This window comes from Clarias gariepinus, chromosome 2, assembly GCF_024256425.1.
Source record: "Clarias gariepinus isolate MV-2021 ecotype Netherlands chromosome 2, CGAR_prim_01v2, whole genome shotgun sequence".
NCBI classification, from domain to species: domain Eukaryota; kingdom Metazoa; phylum Chordata; class Actinopteri; order Siluriformes; family Clariidae; genus Clarias; species Clarias gariepinus.
The window spans coordinates 37,567,775-37,591,447 of NC_071101.1; the positions used below are offsets into that span (position 1 = coordinate 37,567,775).

The 23,673-nt window shown below is 37.9% G+C and overlaps 2 protein-coding genes across 3 annotated transcripts in view; one reads left to right on the plus strand and one right to left on the minus strand.

Moving 5' to 3' along the window:
- The window catches only part of afg1lb (AFG1 like ATPase b), a 30,166-nt gene extending 24,841 nt beyond the window's left edge, over nt 1–5,325 (minus strand). Inside the window, exons 1-2 of one of the 2 annotated variants that reach the window (XM_053478439.1) lie at nt 5,214–5,325; nt 2,222–2,565 (exon numbers count right to left, since the gene is read on the minus strand). In XM_053478439.1, the coding sequence (XP_053334414.1) occupies nt 2,222–2,401 (180 nt within the window). In that variant the 5' untranslated portion in view covers nt 2,402–2,565; nt 5,214–5,325. Of the gene's footprint in view, nt 1–2,221; nt 2,566–4,872; nt 4,958–5,213 lie in introns of those variants that run through there. The other variant, XM_053478430.1, reaches the window with a different exon arrangement.
- On the plus strand, nt 5,313–22,674 carry snx3 (sorting nexin 3). The gene is made up of 4 exons (XM_053478451.1): nt 5,313–5,513; nt 17,873–17,968; nt 19,286–19,410; nt 21,744–22,674. Exons 1-4 carry the CDS (start codon nt 5,349–5,351, stop codon nt 21,847–21,849), a joined length of 492 nt encoding a protein of 163 aa, XP_053334426.1. The 5' UTR covers nt 5,313–5,348; the 3' UTR covers nt 21,850–22,674.
- Nucleotides 22,675–23,673: the final 999 nt, after the last annotated feature.

Consider the following 23,673-nt stretch of genomic DNA (forward strand, 5'->3'; position numbering starts at 1 on the left):
AGTGGCAGAACATTTGCGAGTAACTAACCAGACACAATCAACTAAAACTAATAACATAATCTGTATATAAAAGTGCAGAAAAGGTGATTTCTATAAAGCCAATCAATTAAAGGTTAAATTAGTTAGCCTTCTCATGCATTAATTTGCATCCATTCAAGAACATGACTCAAACATGAACACATTTTCACGATATTTTCACAAATGCCAAATTTCTTGTATAAATGCTTTTATGAATGATGTATAAATAAATCTGTTTGTATCCATGATCGATATTCCTAGAGCCTCTGGAGGAAAAAAAAAAAAAAACTCCTCACAGACCCTTCATCATATTTATCATATGTATCAATAAGAATAATGATCATTCCTAAAACCACATTTATTTTTGATGCTACACCTACTTGACAAAACTCTATTTGGTCTGAAGATCAAGGTCCAGTTTAAAAGCAGAAATGTGCCTTTGTGATTTTAGATCTGGAGACTTAAATGCCTCCAACTTTTGCAAATCTATACCTGCGAGCCTTGAAGAAATGTTTTGCATCTCTATGCGTGGGGGGTAAATTACACTTGCGTCCTTTTTCGATCAGGTTCATTACAGCTCCAGTTGCTTTAAGCTTCATAATTATTGGGTATTTTCAGCTCTGCGGCTATTTTTATAACTGCATGTTTTATAACTGCATGTTATTTTTTTTTATAACTGCATGTTTTATAACAGTGGACACACTTGGGTATCATTTCATTTATGTATTTGCAATCATTCTCATGTTGATAAATGAAGGGACGGGAGTTAAACAGGAAGTCACGGACAGTCAGCTGGGAGGTCATTTGTTCTAAAGATTTCTAAACCCACAGGTCTGTTAATACAAAGACGAAAGGTCTATCATACACTGAAGGACTGGCAAAGTAGGTAACATCCTTATGACCTGTTGCTGACTTCTAGAACTCCCAGGATGAAGTGACTAAAAGTATTTTTTTTTAAACAGTACTCCCAAAGTTCACATGACATCCCCATCTTGCATAAGACTTTTTGTTTGGTATTTTTAAGTATATAAAATGAACAATAAAATATATACAATATATGTATTTTTATTAACAAAATATTTTTTAAATATTCTTCAAAGTAAGGGCACCTTCATCCCAACATGCTCTGCCGTTGGGTGGTAGGTATTGTGGTGGGGGGATGGAATCTCTTCCAGGGAACTAAGGACATGAGGCGCAAGCACACGCTCACACACCCAATCGTACTGAATATGCCAAATCAGCCTACAGTACCTGCCTTTGTACTGTGGGAAGAAAATGGGGTAACTGGAGGAAACCCCGCAACCAACATGAAAACTGTCACACATACAAAAACCAGAGGCAATATTTTAACACCGAACACTGGAGGTGCAAGCTAACCGTGCCGGAATATTTGATCAGAATATCCCAGACTGGGGTATTTATTATAGACCTAGATGAAAAAAGCAAGTTCTATGTTAATTGAAAAAAATGGCTACAAATTTACAGATTTGTAGACTGTGACAAATAGCCTAAAAAATTCATTATTTTGTATCATTTCTAGGTGTTAAAATGAAATTAGGAAAATGACCAAGTTTGCCAAGTTCATATCTAGTGACAGCATTATAGAATTTAAGCTCTTTTATTTATACCTGAACAAAACTGTTAGCGGAAGTTCATTCCCCTCCTCGAATACTAGCTGCAGCCCAAATTCTTCATGCTAATCCATGATTTAATTACTCCGTGAAGAAAGAAGTGACCTGTCTGACTCTCAGCGCGGCTCCACAAACAGGCACGGAGTACTAATTGAACAGCCCGTGTAACTCCTGATATTTTGGAGCAGACAGGCATAAATTATTTTGATGTCATGAAAAAGCGTACAGGCGTACAGTCTCATCTTCCAGGAGATAAATATGTATTTTGGGTGTGCGTGACTGATTTCTAAAGAGTAGGTGACAATTATTAAAGATAATAGAAAACATTATGCTGCTGAAAGAACCTCACAACTTGCAGGACCGCTCGACCTGTTAACGTTCATGAAATACAAAAATCAATTCATCTGCTAGAACATCACACACCTCTCTGTCCTTCCTGTCTTTCTTTCACATTTACACACACACATAGTTACACCAATGAATATGTCGTAAATTCTGTAAAGGGTAAATAATAAAGTCAGACTGAATACGTACATACTTACGCTCATATCTTTTCCATTCAGAACACATACCTTGTCACTGTCCCATTCCTCTACTTTTTCGTCTTTATTCTTTAAAGCACCGTCCTTTACTTTGTCCTCAGGCCTAACTCTATGCTCTAGTTTGAAAATTCTTGACGCTATGGCACCACCATCCATCCTGTTCTCTTCGCTCTTTGGACAAGATAGAGGAAGGTTGGTATATCTTTCCATCTCGCCCTGCAGCTTCTCAAGCTGCCAAAGTGCAGCCTTCTGTAGAACGTCTTCAATGAGTAACCCGGAGCGCACCAGTTGGTCATAGTGAGTGATGGGCCCAACATGTCCGACGCAACCGTGGCTAGTCGACAGGTATCTGGGTTTCTTAGAAGTCCAGCAACCTGGAAGAAGATACCAAATAAAGTAACTTGGAACTGACTGGGTCAACGCTGGTGCTTAATGATTCAATTATAAATCATAATGTTTCAACCATCCTGACCACTAGGCGGTGATTTGTTTGGGGACCATTATAAAAGCTCAAGGCATTTTAGCTATTATTTGTTTTCGGCTTAGGATCGTGCAGTACAGAGTGACATATCCTTTTTTACAACACTAAATAGGCAATATGATAACTGAATTTTAGTCACCCAAAAAGAAAATGGGTCACATAAGCAAAGAAATAGAACAGATACACATGATCACATGTTTTTATTGTTGTTTTCAGTTGTTTCTGTGACTCAAAAATAATAATAATATCCTCATTTTAGCGACAGCATTCCCATATTCCGGTTGTTCTAAAATTTATACATTATAAAAGTAATGATTACTTTTATTCTACCTGATATAACTAAAGACATACAAGTCCTGTGGATGCACTCAGAAAGCTTTTCTACACAGCTTCGGGTCACGGTTTTCTTTATAAACAATAGACATAGTCTTAGGATCAATGGTAGACCTTATACATTCTGTAGCTAAATTTCTATCTTTAAATGCTCACCAAAGAAGCAATTTATATAATTGGATCCTTAAACAAAACTAAAAACATGCAAAACTAAACCTGAGTAATGTTCTGGACTACTTATTATTAGTTTCATGTTATAATAAATGTTTGCGCATAGTTTGTCCATGAACTTTTATCATTCATTGACCTGATTTCATTATCCATAAATTCATAATTTCCTTCATTATTAAAAATTTGCACAAAAAAAAGAACTCTTGCTATAGACAAAATCGCAAGACCTATTTAAAAACTACACTATTGTCATGTGCATATGGTCTATCATTCACAAGAAAACTGTGACCTGAAGTTGTGAAGAAAAGCTTCCTGAATGCTTCCACAGGCGTTGTATGACTTTAGTTATGTTAGGTAGAATTAAAGTATATATAAGGTGGCAGGATTATTCCTAAAATTTTATCTCCAATGAAGTTATACAGGTGAAACTAAAAAAATTTGAATATCGTGCAAAAGTTAATTTATTTCAGTAACGCAACTTAAAAGGTGAAACTAATATATGAAATAGACTCATTACATAGATAGTTCAAGCCGTGATTTTTCATAATCGAGATAATTATGGTTTACAGCTCATAAAAACCCCAAATCCACAATATCAGAAAATTAGAATATTGTGGAAGGTTTCAATATTCCAGGCTCAAAGTGTCCCACTCTAATCAGTTAATTAAGCCATAACATCTGCAAAGGGATTGTGAGCCTTTAAATTGTCTCTTAGTCTGGTTCAGTAGGAAGCACAATCATGGGAAAGACTGCTGACCTGACAGTTGTGTAAAAAAACATCATTGACATCCTCCTTAAGGATGGAAAGCCCCAAAAGGTAATCGCAAAAGAAGTTGGGTGTTCCCAAAATGCTGTATCAAAGCACATTAATAGAAAGTTATGTGAAAGGGAAAAGTGTGGAAGAGAAAGGTGCACAAGCAGCAGGGATGACCGCAGCCTGGAGAGGATTGTCAGGAAAAGGCCATTCAAAAGTGTTGAGGACTTTCACATGAAGTGGACTGAGGCTGGAGTCAGGAGTGCATCAAGAGCCACCACACACAGACGGATCCTGGACATGAGCTTTAAATGTCCTAAAAACTAAAGTAAAAAAGAACTGGTCTCTTGCTCAATGGTCCATAGTCCTCTTTTCTAATGAGAGCAACTTTTGCATCTCATTTGGGAACAAAGGACCCAGAGTCTGGAGGAAGGATGGAGAGGCACACACTGCAAGATGCTTGAAGTCCAGTGTGAAGTTTCTACAGTATGTGTTGATTTGGGGAGCCATATCATCTGCTGGTGTTGGTTCACTGTGCTTCATTAAGTCCAGGGTCAATGCAGCCGTCTACCAGGAGATTTTTGAGCATTTCATGCTTCATTTTTTATTTTTTTTTTCATGTTTGGTCTACTAGTTTTTTTTTTTTAAGAAAGGCTTTATTTGTATTATTAATAGAAATAAATACTATAAATTATGATAATTATATTTGAGTACATGGTCATGGCCCCCCCTTACTTTCTTTTGGTATAAATAAATAGTTGACTAAGTATTATTATTATTATTATTATTATTATTGTTATTATTATTTCTCACATCCCTACTCACAGGCTGAGGTTTCAGGAAATGTTCCTCAATAAGAGTATGTGGTTGACAGTTTATATACGTTCAGTATCTAATTTAAAGACTTAAAAAAATAATTTTTTTGATTACAGTTGTGCTTACCTGCTACTAGCTCACAAATGCCTTTAGAAACACATTTATCTTTAAAATAATTCAGACTGCTCCTTGCTATTATGGGCGCCGCCATGTTTTTGTTTTTTTTAAAGGTTTATTTTTTCAAAATAATACAACTTATATAAATAAAAGTTTTATTATTGTTGTTGTTTGTATTATGCTAAATAATTTTAAACACATTTATGGAAGGACTGTGTCTTGAATTATATCTGTGTCTTGTTTTTTTTCTTGATAAATGACTTTCTGTTTTGTAGAAATCAATGGAACTGGCAGTGTTTAGGTTTCATGGCAAACATGTTGAGGTTGGAACTCTAGTGCACTAGATATACCTATGAGTTCCAGTTCTACGTAGTGTTCTTGTGCAGGCAGGATGGAGTGATTTGTAATGCGGCCTGAGTCCCGGCGTCATCTGCGCCTCAGCTGAGCGGAAGTGCCAGGCTGAAGGTGTTAGCAGGGGGAGACAGATGATGGCGGATACCATAGCGGACACACGGAGGCTCTACTCCAAGCCACAGAACCTTAGCGATGCCTACGGACCTCCGAGCAACTTCCTAGAGATCGACGTGAGCAATCCGGAGACGGTGGGAGTCGGACGGGGCAGATTCACTACATACGAGATCAGACTGAAGGTGCGCAACCGACCTGGTTAGCATGTTAGCTCAGTGCTGCTCTTAGTGCCGTCATCTCTGTCCGGGTGTTTTTAGTTCTGTAACCACGGTCTGTCATGACAACACATTTATTTATGAAAATAACTTTTAATAAATAACACAACCATAAACACAATTTAGAATTTCTAAAGCAAATCAGAACATAAACGAGGAAGTATCTGCGTTAGTTTCCTTATTGTTGACATGCTATCGCTCTCTGTCTCTGTATTCAGGGGAAAGTATTCAGTTAGTTGACGCATATTCAGAAAGTTTCCGCATGACGTCACATATATATATGACATCTTGTGACATCACATTCATACCGTTAAATAAACAAGATTTTCTACAATTATAAACAGAATAATATAAACAAGAAATTAATTGTAACATGAGAAAGTTTCCCACATCAGCAATTTTAACAAGTGAAGGAGATGGAAACAACATTGGCGACCTCCACAAAAGTGTGTGAAATGCCCAGCGACTCTCATGGCAAGCTGATTTAAACACATTTTTACAGTTACACACAAGTGTCTGCTTCTATTCTTCTACAATATATTCCCCCTAACATTTGTAATGTTTTGGGCAAGTAGCGTAGCCCACAGTATTGCCGCACTGACTCCCAAAAGGATTTAAAAACAAATTTACATTTAAAATAAAGATTTACTGGTCAATAGGCCAGTGACCAGAATTGCCTGGTTTACAGTTTGATTGGCCGTGACAAGCCTCAAAAGACAGCGAGTTTAGTTGAAAATCGCATGCGTTAGAAGCCGTCCATGTTTTTGCAGCCACACAACTTGCGCGCTCCCTGTCAAGTTGAGTTTTGAGACTTTGGAGGTGTTTGAGGAGGTAAAACGTCACCGTTTCTTTATATTCCTACATTAGTCTACTTTAGGGTGTGGTAGGAGTGAACTATGGCACTGGTGGCTCAGTAGTAGGTTCGATTCCCAGTCAATGTCTAAACCCCAGCCATCCGGTCCCAAGCCCGGATAAATGGGAGGGTTGCATCAGAAAGGGCATCATGTGTAAAACCTGTACCAAGTTTGTATGTGCAAATCAGGTGGTCCGCTGTGGCTATCAGTTTCTTGCCAGGGGCAGCCGAAAGTCCAACAACATTGTTGTAGGAGCGAATTATTTACTTATTATACGTTTGTTTAAAAGTAATAATTATGGTGGATAGCAGAGAAAACGTGCTGCTTAGTTAAATTTAGCTTTCAAACTGTTGTATTTGAAGTATTGTATTTTGTTTTGTTAAAATGCTGCCTTTGGTTTTTAAAGGAGAAAATAAATGTTATGAATTATGGGCAACATTTAATAAGTCATGAAACGTTTTTTTAAGGTTTAAAATTGTTACAAAATTTGGGGAAATGTTATATGCAATCGGGATATTTATAAGATCGTGATACTTACAGAATCACAATTTTAATAGAATTGGAACTTGGGTATTGTGATAATACTGTATCGGGAAGTGACTGGTAAAGAAATAACTACTCTAAACAGCAATGCACAAATATAATTAATAACTGAAAAATTATCATACATTTAAACTTTTATTTACTGGAAGGCAACATATGCCACATATTCCATTCTCTTATTAATTTATGTAGATTATAATCAAACTGAAACCAAGAGTATAGCCAAAGCTTGAACAGAGAACAAAAATCTTCCATTTCTTAACAAACATCAAGGGGCTCTCACACACACTGAAACGCTGCTGTGCTGAATAGTCGCTCTTTGGCAGCTTGCATACATTGAGCAGTAAGTTAAACCCGGGCGTCCAGTGCTGGGAACCGCTCTTTATTTCTTTTTTTGTTGATAGTTTTGTAGCGATGGTTTTACCCTGCAGAGTAAGATTGGATCTTTTTTGGGCGCTTCTGCTGTAGTCATAAAACTAACTGTAGGTGGTTGATAGGTGGGTGTAGGATCCTACAAGATTAAGCTTTGTGGATAACTTTTCATACTCAAATTATTCACACTACATTGCTCCTAAGTGGCAACAAATTTTGTGTTAAATCAAACATTAAACCAAAAGCTTTGCATATTGCAAATTTGACATCTTTTAAAGAGGCTTGGTAATAATCCCAGACTAGCGAGGGCATGCTGATGTTTCTGTCGTCTTGTGTATTTTACATCATCATAATAACATTGGTTTATTTGATTGGCCATTTGAGAGACAACTCAAAAGTTAAGCAATTGTTGGCCTATTTTGGGGATTAGTATGATTAGTGTTTTGGATTTAACCTGTTGCTGTAATGCCCTTTAAAAGTAGAGAAAGAGGACTGTTCAGTGTGAGCAGGCACATTGGTATGATCTCATGCTGTAAACATGGAAGGAACTGGAAGATTTCTCCAAGTTGAAATTACAGGGTGTGGGGGTATTTTATGTAGCTATCGCTGTTGATAGAGACAGGCAAATACAAGTTGCAACTTTGTCTCAAATACAATATTCTCACAGGACTCATAACAACTAGAAACTCCAGCGAGCCCGTCTATAAAAAATAGTTTTAAAGAGCTGTTAGATGGTGGTTAATTGATTTAATTTCTCAAAGTTAATTATTTACTGTTTTTTCATACAGACAGTAGGAGGTGGGGCGGGGGGATGCAATTACAAATCATGATTGCTTTGTGTATCAATTCAAGTATCCACCGATCGACACTCTAAGTCTTCTGAGTGGTGCAACAGAAACGTGAAAGTCATGTACATTTTTACACACACAAGTAAAAGCCCCTGATTAACCTTTCACTCCAAACTCTACGAGCAAATTAGTCTTGAAACCCACTCATTAAAAACACTTAAACCAGTCTCAAAACACTAGGGGGACAGAATAATCTCGACAGTCGTACGAGTTAGAAGCAGTATGTGTGTTGACTTGTGAGCCTTTAAAAGCATTTGAGGCGGTAAAATGTCACTGTTTCTTTATAATCCTACAGGTGGCGCTTTAAACTATTTTCACATTGGCATCCCAAGTGGTAGTGAATTATTTGCTACGTTTGTTTAGAAATAACTATGTAGTTGTCGTTTATTTGAATTTGAAGTTAAATGTTAAACTCTTGTATTTGAGGTTAGTTTGTATTCTTTGAATGCTGCACTTGTTTTTTAAGTCATAAAACTAATGCTATTAGGGAAGGGCTACATTCAATTACTCACCGTCAGTTGAGTTGTGAAGCTGGTTTAAAGGTTTAAAGTCTTAAAAATTCTAACAAAATTAGAAAAACACTTAATATTGAGATGGGATATATACAATTGTGATACTGACAGAATCGCAGTATAAATCGAATGGGTACCTAGGCATCATGATATTATATCTGGTGGTGACTGGTGATTCCCACCACATGTCAATTATTTTAATAAACAGACACTTAAAAAAACAACAACCTTAAATCATGTTATTATTTCTTGTTTTTTGTTTCTGTACGCATGCACAGTATGAAGTGATGCCGTAAAAAATTGCAACTCTGAAACTTTAAATGTATGAATAAGGAGCTGGAGAGATGTTTGTTTTTTTGATTAATCTGTCAGTTTTCATTTTTTTGTTGATTCAATTAATCTAATCCTTATTGTTATCCACATGTCAATTATTTTCTGGTTAGTTGATTAATTCCTATTATATTGCCAGTATATAATAAGCATTATATATTCATTATTCTTTTAACCTTTTATTCAAGCATTTTTCCCAAATTTTTTTGATTAAGAGCTTGCAGTCTTCCCAACATACTTCTGTTTCCAACTTTTAACTGCGCTAAAATCATTTTTGCATTATTGCAATAATTATTACAAGATGTTAGTCATTTTGTCCCAGTGAACTATGAAAGTTAGTGATTAGATCGCTGGGAACCACGGCCGCTATTGTTTGGTGATAAATTGAGACCAAGTAGGAAAAAGAATTTGAAATAGTTCTATAGCATTGGTTCTTTCAATGATGGTGTGAAAAGGAAACTTGCATCTCGTAATATTTTAATAGTCAAGTCAAGTAGGCTTTTAATGTCATTTCCATTATATACAGTTCAGTACACAGTGAAACGAAACAACGTTCCTCCAGGACCAAGGTTCTAACTAGCTAACTAAGAAACCTAATTAACTGACTGGCTGAGACAAGACAGATCTAAGTCCTATACAAAAGAGACAACATAAAGTATATAATGTGTATATATATATACTGTAAGGTCAATAAATATTTGATCACCCTATGATTTTTTTAAATTCTCTTACTTAGAAATCATGGAGGGGTCTACAATTTTCAGCATAGGTGCATTTCCACTGTGAGTGACAGAATCTAAAAAGAAAAATCCAGAAATCACATTGTATGATTTTTTTCAACAATTAATTTGTGAATTACTGTGTCAAATAAGTATTTGATCACTTGCTTATCAGCCAGATTTATGACCCTCAAAGGCCTGTTACTTTTCTTTTAAATAGTCCAGCTACACTCTGCTCATGATTCTAAATTGTAGCACCTGTTTGAGGTTGTTAGCTGTCATAAAGACACCTGTGCACCCCACAATCAGCCAAAGTTTAAGTAGATACATGGGGTATCAATGATGCTAAGAATGGTGAAGTATTAGCCCAGAACTACACAGGAGGAGCTGGTCAATGCCGTGAAGAGAGCTGGGACCATCGTTTGTAGACCCCTCCATGTAGACCCCTCCATGATTTCTAAGTAAGAGAACTTGCAAAATTACAGGGTGATCAAATACTTATTGACCTCACTCCATATATATTAGTATTTTATACAACATGTGGAATTCCACAAAATGTGGAATGTCAAATGGATACATTAGTGTGATAACTAGATCTGTCAGCATGGGTAACCCTGAGTGACCGTGAGTAACCCCATGCACAGGTTATCTAGCACTGTAGATTGCCATTTGGTAGTTGGTGCTACTGAGGTTACTGAATCAGAAAAGTATTGAATCTGTTCTGGTCTCCATTATGTCATGTCTCATCCACCTCAGGGTTTAATGTTTCATGCATGCAGAGTTACTTTTCTGCTCACCATAGTTGTAAGGAGTGATCGTTGGGGTTGCTTTATCTTTCCTGACAGCTCACAATAATCAGGTCATTCTTCTTATCAATGGGGTGTTTCAGCCTTCAGCCTGCAGAGTCTCCCGCCCACAGGATTTTTTTTCCACGCACAATTCTGTTGAGTTTCGAGCAGCGAGCGCTGTCAATATAGTCTGTGAATTCTCAGAGTTCAGAACTGCTCTCAGTTAGAGAAGTGCACCATTATCACCACAGTTCTTAACTTTCTTCTGCTTCACACTCCAGTCCAGTTGATGGCAGTAATGCACCAACCACACATAAACTCAAAAGATGAAGAAGAGGAAGTACTAACATCACAAAATGAGAGATTGCATTCTATTCCACAGTATTTTCTACATTTGAAAGTGTGCCCCCTACTCCCTGTGCAGGAAATGTGAGTTAAGGAAACTTCCCTAGATACAATTCCACCTTCCGGGACACACTACAGAGCTGCTACCAAGAATTTCACATAAAAAAAAAAATTATATTGAATATTTATTGATACTAAAACTAATACTATAATAAGTCCCCAACTTACAAACATGCAAGTTACGAAAGGACCGCCTCTCAACGTCTCCTCGAGCTCCCTTAAAACCAGGTCAGCCGACCCCGCTGGCGCAGTGTACTGGGGAATCAAAACATCAAACCTGTGTTTTTATTTAAATTTTTTTAATGCTTTACATTTATATTTGTGCCAAAGGTGTATAAGACGTACTTTGTCTGACTTATGAGCAAGTCAGTCTTATGAACGTGCTCCCGGGACATTCAATTAATTCATGAAATATGCAAAAATATTATAGTGCAATTTTATATATAATAGTAATAATGCATTGAGTAAATAGATTTGCTTCATTAAATTAGCAGTATGCCTCTTATGAAACTACATGGTAATTTACTCGAAAGAGGCCCCAAATATTCTGTAATAACACTCGTCACGATGAAGCAATCTGAACCAAAAAAATGCACTGCATACCTTGAAGGATGTGTAATCGATTGCATAACATGTCATGTAGAAAGTGATCTCCGTTTTCTGCCAGACACAGTTCAACGTGTCTCGTGTCTTCAACGTGTTCAACATGCTCCATGTTCCTGATCGTATCGACAAGGATATACGAGGTGGGGGAAATTTCATGTTAAATGTTGTCCATCAAATCTGCACAATCATAAACACCATATTTCTAAATTTTCTCGGACATCACTTAAACGAACTAGTCACCCAATAGGTTTGCACTATAAAAATGCACTGCTCATTACTGTAGACCACCATGCCGATGAGAAGTCGAGTGACTAAGTAAAGGAGTACGGCATTAACCTCTGTCTGGCACCTACTTTATCGGTCTGACCCGGGGGCATCCTGGCATATTCGTAGCTCTATATACTGAGGAGCACAGTGTACGTTGTATCGGGGTTGTATCGAGTAAATTAGCAACTTATTTTGATCCAGATTTGTATTCTCTGCAAATGCTGTAGTGTGTATGTGTGTGTGTGTATATATATATAAGAATTCTTTAATTTTAGACCTTTAAACGTTTCTGCTCGTTCACTTAACTCATTTAAAAAGTGTGAATTGATTCTGCATCGAAAAATTGTTGAATCCAGCAACAATTGATTTTTATTAGGGGTAAGATTTTTTTTCTTCTTTTTTTTCATATAAGCTCTCCTGCTTTAGAATAACTGACCCTTCATAAAAATTTAATAATAATAAAGGGTTTCTGATTAAAAATATATTTGTGGTAACGTGTGCCAAAGTTTATTTTTTGTGTAATCTGTCAAGGTACAATCCAGGTTAATGGATATCTCCACAGGCCACGGCTTTAATTGTTAAGCAAATTATCCAGAAGTTTTCTGTGTTTTATTTTTTACGCCCTCCGTCGAACTGCAAACAGAAATAACTTCTTAACATAGCTCAGTGTTTCACCTGGTCAGATGTCACCGGTCTTTCTAGAGAAAGACAGAGAGAGAGGTGTTTACTGAAACCACTTGATGAGGAAACGGGTAGCTTCTTAGAAATTTTGATTAAGTATTGTCGTGTACCAACGAAGCCCGCGCAAGAACAAGAAGTAATTTCGTTCTTGATGCGGTCCGTATTTTAGAATGTAAAGCGATCGCACAATGAGACGACTCTCTCATCCGAGGACGTTCCGCCGTAGCTGATGAGTTCTGACAGACGCGCTTGTGTTCGGCGACGGATGTACGGCGGGCTGGCAGGCTGGCTTTCCTATAGTATTTATAGCTTTCCTCTACCTACAGTGCGACACGTTGGCAGCCATTAGCCCGAATCTAAAGCTACTGTACTTGATTAGCGTGTAATAATTAGCATATGCGTGTAATCAGCATTATTGTGTGCCAGGGAGCCTGCGCTGACCCTGCTTTGCATGAGGGAGTGCCCCGCTCATCCGTCGCTCCCTCGCTCCGTTTCAGAGCGACAGCAGAGCTGACGTTTTTTTTTTCCCTTTTTCCTTACTCTTTTTAAAGTATATGAAAAAGTGAGCGTGATCGGTGAAGTTAACAGCAACTTCAGCGTTAATTGATTTTTTTGCGGGGGGGGGGGGGGGGGGGGGCTGTTTTATGTTTCTCAGATATGATGATGATGATGATGGTGGTGGCGGCGTGTGAACATGAATGCGTGTGTGAAAGTGCATGAGCCCCTGCCTTCTTAATCCGCTCATTGAGAGAGGCGTGGAGTGAATGAGTGGTGCCCATTTGAACCCCCTTCTCCAAACTTACCCCCTACTGGAGGACTCCGACACCCCCTATCATCCCCCTCCACACATCTTTTTAGTCCCTGGATTTGAGATAAATCTAAATGATAGAAAAGGTTGTTGGTGTTTAGAGAGCGACGTTCGCTCGATTCCCTGCAAGATCAGTTTAAGAGCGAGTTCTTCAGTCGGAGCTTGTAGATCTGACATCTGTGTGAACATCTTCGTGAACTTTCAGTTTGCAAGCTTTCGCCCTTATTGCCATTATAACCGTACCCTCAAATCTTTAATAAGACTCGAGCGCACTTACTCTGAAGCGTGACCCAGAAGATGAAGAATATGTTGTCGTGAGGATATTTTAATCTCTTTCTCCCGCTCACATGTTTACTTACAGACTAAGGGAGAGAGAGAAAGAAAAAAAAACAGTCCGGCGTTCGACCTGGCTCTGCTGAAGAGAAAGGGAGGGGTGGGGGGGAGGCATGGGAGAGGACTTTGTTTACAGACAGGAGAATACACCCCCATCATCAGCCACCCCCGAACCCTTCTTTCTCTCACCCTTCCTTTCACCTCCACCTCTTCATCCCTCTTTCATTCTCTCCTCCATTTCCAAACCCCTCTCTCTCTTTCCCGTCCTCTTGGCCATTAATAAAAAATGGCTTGCTTGCCTAGGCTGTCAGTCCCAGTCAAGTGTAATCCAAAGTCTACAGCATCCTCCCCGACAACTATTTTAATGGTAATGGGGGCCATATTGTATCAAGGCTACCATATCCTACTTGAGATGACAGTATCAAAAGTGGGAGTTGATGCTATGGGAACAAAGCGAGCGAGCAGCTTTTTGCCAGAGCTGGGGTGTGTGTGTATGTTTGTGAGAGCTCTGTGTGAGAGGAGACTGGATTTTGAGCGCGCAGAGAGGCGGGGGGTTGTGAGCATCAAGTGCGAGTGCTCTTATTGTCCCTCTCCTCATCTCTTTGGAGATATGATGCGATGAGATGGCATTGTGCATCCATTTTTGTGCTACTTTTATTTTGAAAAAAGAGACCGCGAGCTGAAATGCGTGCTCTTAAACTTGACTCGACGCGGCCTGCTAAAAGCTAATGCATAGCCGCTACAGAACCCTTACAGTGAGCGCGGTGACCTTTCAGCGCAGGGTGGTTTTTTTTTTTTTGGCCTTCTCTCTCTCTTTTTTTTTCCCGCTCCCCTCTCTTGTCTTCCTAATGAGGACACACCATTGTCCCCTTAGCACACACATGCATCTAAAAAAAGAAAAAAAAGGGAGGGAGACCCACCTACCCCTCTACTACCCCTTTTTTCAGATCAGCGTTAGCCATGTGGAGGCTTTTAACGTCGCCGATGAGTGACTGAAAGAAGGAGAAGAAGAAGCGCTTTTAATCCGTCTGTCACACAATCAGCTATTTTGGGTTGATGTGTAATGGATCATCTCCTCCTTTTACATTTCTTTCTCAGTTCTGCCTGTGCTAAATGATTAAGTTTCACTTTGGACATTTTATTTGACTTTTTTATTATAGTCGGTCCACTTTTTCTATTTTTTTATTTTTATTTTTTTATTATTTTAACATCAAAGTTCAGAAACATTCGCAAACCGAGTCCATCGTCACAAAACATTACATATTTCTTTGTTAATCAGCATCAGAATTATTTATGAAAATGCTTGATTATAATTTACTTCTCAATTCTTGATGTCTTAATATCACCTGGGAGCTTGTGTGCGCTACTGTAGGTCTCCTGGTCTGATTTATTTTTTAAGACATGTCACAGCTTCCTGGCATGCAACGGGTCTTTTATATTTATACTCGCATAATTACACACACATGGAGACACACACACAAAAAGAGACCGTCCAACCTTCTTCTTTATCTACTTGCTAACTTGGTTTCAAATGCAAAACGTCTTTTGGTTAATTATTTTACTTTTATATATAAGTACAATGCAAAAGTCTTATCTTTAGCACAATTTTTGTAATTTATGTTTACCATGTATATATTATTATGTACATAACTACGTACATAACTACTCACTATTTCCAAACATACCTTAAAAATAAATAAATAAGTAAAAAACATTACAGAAGAATATTTGTGTGACTGTAAAGAAAGCAACATATTACATGGCAGACCAGATTTCAAGTGGAAACAAACAACAACAACAAAAAAAAACTTAAAAAGTGGGCTCGTGGGTTTTGCATGAAAATAGATAGGAGCGAGTGTGGCAAAGTTACCAGAGGACTTTATGTTCTCCAGAACGCTCAGTAAAACCTAACATCTCTTTCACTTCACATTAGTTTTAGTTTTTTAAGGACTGTGTAAAAATCTTAAGAACATACAATAAATGCCATAAGCAAAAATGCTTTTAAAAGCATTTCTACATTTAAAAACTTCTATAAATAGCACTGAAGAGTAATAAAATAAATACAGTCAATATTTGGTATCAAAGTGATTTGCTTGAAAATAATCTGTAGTGTTAGAAACAGATTTGTTCAGTTTTATAAGTAAAACAGGTGTTAGGTTTTACTGAGCGTGCTGGAGAGTATGGAGAGTTTTTCTGGTAACTTTGTCACACTTGATCCTTTCCATTGTCATGCAAAACCGAGAAGCCAACATAAGCCCTGCATCAGAAAACTGTTCTGTCATGTAATATGTTGCTTTCTTTACCATCATGGTTTTAATGGTTTTTATTATTATTAATATACATTTTTAAGGTATTTTATAAAAATAGAAATGGTGAATGGTTTTGTAAAAAATGATGCAGACCAGAGAAATATATGTAACGTGACAAATAATATAATTTGTACTTCCGATAACATGGTGCCTATGACTTGCATGTATTTATAGTACTATATGTATTTATATATTTATTTAAATAACGAGTAAACGTATAAGTCATACGCTGTACAGAAACTCCACTCAAGCGGTTAACGTTAGACGTCAGGCTCTGGTCGTTGTGCGTAACAGTTCTAGCACTAATCAAGGCCTTTGTTCCTTTGTTTTGCTGTTTTGTTTGGTTCAACTCGGGTTTGATTGAGATCATTAAGGCAGCGACGAGGCCAGGCAGACCCTGAGGAGCCTGGAAAGACACGTCTGTCTTGCTAAGTATGGATGGAACTGAATGCAAAGTCGTTATCTGTATCGAATACTAATACAGATACGACCACAGATATGATTTTTTTTTCTTCACTGGTTGTGTGGGAAAAAGAAGGGGAAAAAAAGACATTAGAGATGGGATGGGGCATGATTCGATTAAGTATTGCGATTCTTTCGTGAGGAATTTTATGTATCACTAGACTAAGCACAAAATGGATTTTTATTAATTCATTCTTAATTTTTATGAGATTTGAGGAGTTAAAATGTTTCAGTTTTTTTATAAACCTACAGTTTCTTTAAAACTCTTCTCATGGTGGCACACAAACGGAATCCGGTATGGTTGGAGCAGATACTTTGCTGAGTTTGTTTATAATTTTAACATCATCTAACAATTTAAAATGTTTAATATTTGTAAAAACATGATTCTTACAAAATCGCAATACAAAGGGAATCGACACTTAGGTATCATGATATCGTATCATAAAAGAAGATACACATTCGCTGGTTTGTTGCTCAGTTTAGATCTTCTCTGAAAGGGTGTGACTCAGCAGAATCTCATTTAATACAAACACAGCAAAAGCGCATTTTCTAGGAGGAATTTGAGATATTGAAAAAAAAAAAAGCATTATCTGAGGGGTATTTTAGCTAAGTCATTAACACACATTTTAGGGGAGCTCTGAGATGTATGTTAACTTGTTAAAGAAATAGCAACATATGGAACCTTTAAAGAAGCCTGTGTGATCAGGGTTTCCAGGTTTGTTGGTATATGAAATCTCACCTTTAAGCTCTAAAAATGCACCGAAATGTTCAGGCATAGAAAACGGTGTTGGTTTTTGTCTTAAATGTTAGTTTAATATTTATTTATTAATTATAAAACATTAATCAACTGAATGGTTAAATAAGATTTCTTGAGGACTTTGAGAGTCACTTGCCAGGGATAAAAAGAAAAAGCGCAGCATGGGCAGGCGCGATTCGGCAGAAAGAAGGAAGAACATTAAAAATAGGCTGAGGCTGGTAAAAGCCGGAGAAGGGTTCGAGGAAAACATGATGGCTGTGTTTCATCGATGTTGTTCATTGTGAACAAAGCTGAAGAGGCTCACTCAAGGGTGAGGACTGACTTATTATATCATTCAGAGAGCCATGGACAGACGAGGATGGGATGATGAAGGACCAGTGCATAATAAGGAAAACGATTCCCCTTTCTGTTCTCAATTAGGGCCTCACATAAGATTTTCTTTCTCTCTTCATCCCTCCATCCTAAATGCGGACGCTCAAGACATTTCCCAATCGAGATGTTCACCCATTCTTTGCAGTAATATTCATTTCTTGCACTGATTGATTAGAGCTTGTATATGCCTTTCTCTCTTCACCTCGCAGCATCTTTTCTAGCTTGAATACCACTAGGTTTAGAAAGGACAGATAAGAATACACCAAAAACATCAGTTTTGCCGTCAGTCACCTGTTTTTGTTTCTGTGCATTACTTATAAGAATTGTATGTGCCTGTTTTTTTTTTTGTTGTTTTTTTAGACTAACCTTCCGATCTTTAAGCTGAAGGAGTCGTCCGTGAGAAGGAGATACAGTGACTTTGAGTGGCTCAGAGGAGAACTGGAGCGAGAGAGCAAGGTGAGGTCCAGAAGAAATGGAACACTTCTTGTAGAATAAGAAAATCGAGACCTGGTGTGACAGATACGATGCAGGATGCTCTGTTCTAACATTGATATTACAACATGCAGAGATCTTTTATATGAAATTATATCAGATACTGTAGAGTGGTCATTACTTTCTGAAATCCTGTATTCCCTTTTGCATAAATCATAACTGGGTATTTTGCTGAAATTTCTTGTTAATGAAGATGTAAAACTGATTGACATTCACAGAAGGCTTCAAGCACAATACGGTGATGAGACTCTCAGTCGCAGTAAAGCATTTAAACATCAAAAAAAAAAAAACTGCAGATGTCCTAGTGAACATTTAGCTAGTGTAATGTTTAGCAATACCCTGATGATAATTCATCAGATAACTTGTTGCCAACTTGCAGGACACAGATCTGTGTGTGGGAACTGTACTTACAAAAAAAGGAAACCGAAAGTGGCTCTCTTTTTTTCTTGCTATCATCCTATCAAGTTTTTAACAGCTCCTGGGCGTATTCAAAATTCGTTTCAGCTTTGAACCTGGGCACATTTATTGTATCAGAATATTTAAAATAATATAAAAAAAAATGCTTACAAACTAAATGTCTTTGCTAAATATTGCACAAAATGCTTGGTTGCTTTGATTTACCAGTAATAGATCAATTATGATTCATACAAGTCACATATTTTTTTTAAGCTGTACAATCCAAAAAAATTGGTTATGTCAGGAATCGACATAACCCAAACAGGTAAAAATTAAACAAACAAAAAGTTAGTGGTGTATTGGATTGCAGTTGCTTCGTGACCTGTATAAATCTCTCCCTGCGGTTACCCATGAAACACTAACATCACTACTCTCGTACTGTAGATCTAAACTATTTATGCACATAACTTCTTTTCTTAACTTTTTTTTTTATCTTTTTGCCAAAAACGATTTAAAAAAGTATCGCAGTTACCAGTAAAGCCATCCAATCTGGCAACACCGCTTGCTCAACTTTGTACAGCCTGACAGGTTAAACTCTGATTGGCTGTTTCTACAGTAATCAATATCTTCCTCCTTTAAATGTTGAAAAGTGCGCTCTCCTGTGAGGAATAAGTTAATAAATATGGGAGCTACAGAGAAGTATTATGCAAAACAAACTAGTCCATTCTCAATTAGGTACGATCTTAATGGCAATTAATCGTTTAAGGATTAATCGTTAACTGAAATAATTACATGTTAAAATCACAGCCTGTTTTGCGATTAGATAATTGCACAGGTCCATGTAGCGTTTTCGATTCACAAACTCACAAACATTTCGTTTTTTAGGTGGTCGTTCCTCCACTGCCAGGGAAAGCTCTGTTCAGGCAGCTCCCGTTCCGTGGCGACGACGGCATTTTCGACGACTCGTTCATCGAGGAGCGGCGGCAAGGCCTGGAGCAATTCCTCAACAAGTAGGTGTCAGAAGTCTTCAGAAAACCAACAGGTGTCAGGTGTTCAAGTGGTTAATGACCCTCTGTTCTAAAGTCTGCAAGGGACATTTCACCCAGGAGCGATGTGGGTAATTACAAACGCTGTAAGGGATTAGGTTTCGTTTTATTGTGTCTGTGTGTGCGTGTTTGTTGTATTATTATTATTATTGTGTTTTTATTTATTTTCTCCTAGAAGGTTGAGGAGAAGTAAAATTTTTTGTCCAGATCTCAATTACAATTGGCAGAAATCTTACAGAAAGAAATGTTGTTTTTAGAGTTGCCTCCCTCTCTGTCTTTTAGTTCAGAACTAAACTTTTCTTTAAAAAAAATCAATAAATAAATTCCTGGTACTAAGTTGCGAAACATGTCATTTAGCCAGCTGCAAGATGAATCCTGTTGGTCCGAAAGTTCTAAATTATTATTATTGAAATCCTGAAACTGAGCTCTCTGCTTTTTCTCTCTCATTGTATCAGTGACAAAGAAGCACGGTAGCCGGGTCGCTGAAACGGGGCCGGAATGCTTGTAAAAGCTTGTAAAAAGAATGAGCAGTAACAATACCTTCTTCCTCTCCTGAAGTTAATCTGAAGTTTCTTAGGTTGAAGTTAAACAGAGGATCGGATTTTCTCCCAAGCTTTTCCTGTCAGCTGATATCTCTACTTTTTCTCTCGTTTATTATTTTTTTTCCCGTCCTCATAATTACCTAGCGAAGGATCGAAACTGATGAGAGGCCGCGAGTGCACCCGGCTTTACTTTTTTACATTTGTTTTATTTTCGCTGTGTAATTTATGATAATTGCGAGCGAAATTACAGCCGTGCGTTCCTCTTCCCCGCAGGATGTTGCGTGCACCCGTGCTTATTTTTTGATCCGAGGTGCCGTTCCCCCGGTGCTGGAGACAATAAAAGTTACAGTGCGATTGTAATTATTTGCTGTGATTGCAGACTTTGCTGTTATCTTTGTTTCATGTGCAAATGTGTCGTCGCTACCTGTTTGAATTTTAATACCAGCCGAGCCGCTGCAAATTAGGTTTGGAGACGGAAGCAATACGCGAGTAATTAAGACAGGGTTTTTTTTTTCTCTTCTTTTTCTCCGCCTTTCTTAACAAAAAAAAAAACCTGAATTAAATGTCATTGTTCATGGTTAATAGCACTTAGGGGTGCACACTGCATGCGTGGTGGAGACGCACAGCGCGTGCACGCAGGAGACTCGCTATGTGATTACCTACATTCGAGATGCGTTTCCACCTTGTCTACAACAACCTGTGTAGTTTTGTAAGTTGGAAGAAGTTAACACCGAATGTTAGAACTCGCAACGTTACTCTATTTAGTTCACACCATATATCACTGTATATGAGCTTTTCTGTACAGCATCGCTTCAGTTAGCTGATGTTTGAGGGCATTCGTTTAGCCACAGCTCTTTTCAGATCCGTTCTTGAGGTCATGGCTGGTGTCTTTTATTCTCAGCAGGATGTAGACACACACCCGAGTGCTCCAGAGCACCGAACTGCCCAAAGTTCTGCTTTTTTTACAGTCACTCACACTTCCTAATGCTTACCTGATCCTGTGCATTTCATCAAGGACTGTAGGAAGGGTGTACCTGGTTTTTCATTTATACTTTACTGTTTTGAAAATAGGTATACTATAAACCATAGTATTGCATGAATTTGCTTGTAAAATTAAAATATTTTACAGGATGATCTGTAGCCATATTGATTAGGTTGAAGATTGCCATGTGCACAGGCCATGTCCTCTCTCCTTCCTGTCTCTCTTGTCTCTCTCCTATCTCCTCACCTTACTCCCATCTTTCTGCCTCTCACATCTCTCTCCCCCTCCACCCTCTTGTCCCCTCTCCCTCTCTCTTGTCTCTTTCTTCCTCCACCCCCTTCCCTGTAAAGATCATATTGGTTTATTTAATTAATAGATAATCAGATATCATGTGGGGGAAAGAATGGTTAAAACAGTAGAATTTGAACAAAATCCATTCCAGGCTGAAAAGAAAAAAAATTCAGGCTCACTCCTGGGGCAAGTTGTTTCTTTCTCCTATTTCTGCCTCCTGTACTGATCATGCTTTGGGGTTTTACAGGAAGTGACTAGTCCTCTGTGACTGCAGGCTAATATCAGGATGTGATTCCGTGTTTGTTTCTGGAAAACAAAATTTACTGTTCCCCTTTGTCTTTTTGTCGAAGAAACACAAGTTAGAATTTCTGTTCACTTTTTTTGCGTTTCACAGTGGACTTTGTGAGTTCATTTCTTATTATATGTTTTTGTAGATCTGCTCGACTCTTATACTAAAAATCCTTTCTCTCCCGTATCCCCAGGGTGGCTGGTCATCCGTTGGCCCAAAACGAGCGCTGCCTGCATATGTTCCTCCAGGACGAATCTGTGGATAAAAACTACACCCCTTCCAAAGTCAGACATGCCTGAGCTGGCCACACTGGAGCTCTTTGCTAAACGTCTGGGGGAGAAGCCTCGTCTGACCTGAACTCTTCCTTTGGGATCGAAAAAACAAACTGAATGAACCATACAACTGCATCTGAAATGAATCCATGCAAATGAACCGTTCATGCTGCAAACCGCGTCTGGTCCCGAGCAAACCAATAAGTCTGAAGATTTAAAAAGAAAAATCACACTATAATGTGATTTATGTGATTTATAATGTGATCACACTATAATGCCTTTTAGCACTTATATTTATTCAATTGGAGTACTTTGTGCTCCAATTGAATAAATAATCTTTCCTTCTCTGAAATAAAGATTAAAAAAGAAGTATCTCTTGTTTTAGGTTTCTAAGTTTGATATCGATGAGGCTCAGGATGTTATTATGAGAAATGCCTGACAAACACGAACCAAAAACTTTTCCATATGCAAGCATTATTTACCATTGTTGGTTTAAATTCTAGGTTTTCTTTAACTGAATTTAACTCATTTGAGACAGGTGGCTTTTTCTGTTTTATAACTTGCACTACTTTTGAGAACACAAGCTATTCTTTCTTTCCCAGAACGCAGCACTTCAGTGACGCTTCTCCAACGCGAAGTGTGTGAACTGTAACCACCACACAGCCACTAGCTGATCTGAGCCGAGCCTCAAACCAGTTTGTTTTCTTCGGTTTTCAGTTATTATTCCTAATCAGTGTACGACGTGAACACAAGACAGCTGTCGGTGCATGTTTCCGGATTTGTATATTGCTGTGACGTTATATGTTTCTGAAAATTTTCCAATAAAACTGTTCACACACACATAGTGAGAAATGGCTTCTGTGATAATTATTTGTTATTAATTGATATATCCTACTAAAAATGGTTATATCCATTCATTTGCAGTCCTGGATTAAAAGAATTCAGATGAGTAATTTCCTTTAATCTTTTGGATTTTCTGCCAATCGAGCTCATACATTACCACACACATACTTTCTCTTTCGTTATTTTACTTTTTATTTTTTTTAATGGTTTAAACCTCACTCGGTGTAATTTAAAAAAATCTGTTCGTTGTGTGAAGATAAAGTGTTAAAGTGTCATGCTCACATTACAAATTATCTGTCGAGTGGCAAACCCAAAACATGCTGACTAATGACATGAGCAAAGATTTTCCCCCTTTATACTGACCGGAGTGGTCTCTTCCAGAATGACTCTGACCCCCTTCACAGGGCATTAGGGAGCACTGGACTGTTTGATCAGCATGAAATTGATTGTGCCCTATATAATCCTATGATAGATTCCTTTCGTTGGTTAACCGACATGGAACCCGATGTGGTTGTCTATGGATGTAGCCCATGCACCTCAAGGTTTAGTGTGGGATGCTTTTATGACCACTAAGGCTGTAAAGAGCGTTTTTTTTTAAATTTTTCCGTAGCTTGAAAGAGTCTGACCAACATGACCTCTCTCATGAGCGAAAAGAGTGTCCAAATCAGAATAACGAGGTCTCTTTTTCTTTCTTTCTTTTTTTTTTTATTTGATGTGAACATTACCCAAACCAGAATTTGGAGGCCGGATCAACAACCTTAAACTTTTTGTGTCTTAAGCCTCTGTGGCAATCTGTGATGCATTGGGTGTTCTGATACCCTTCTATCGTGGTCAGCATTGACTTTAAACAGGAATTTGGGATACATTGGCTTTTCTATGATGAACCTCGTGTGCCTATGATCCAGTTTACTGCTATATAATTGATAGTTATTAAGTTCACCTGACAGTGGTGGTAGTATTGTGGTGAATGTTTATGAGATTGTATGCATTACACCGCTGCCATGTGAT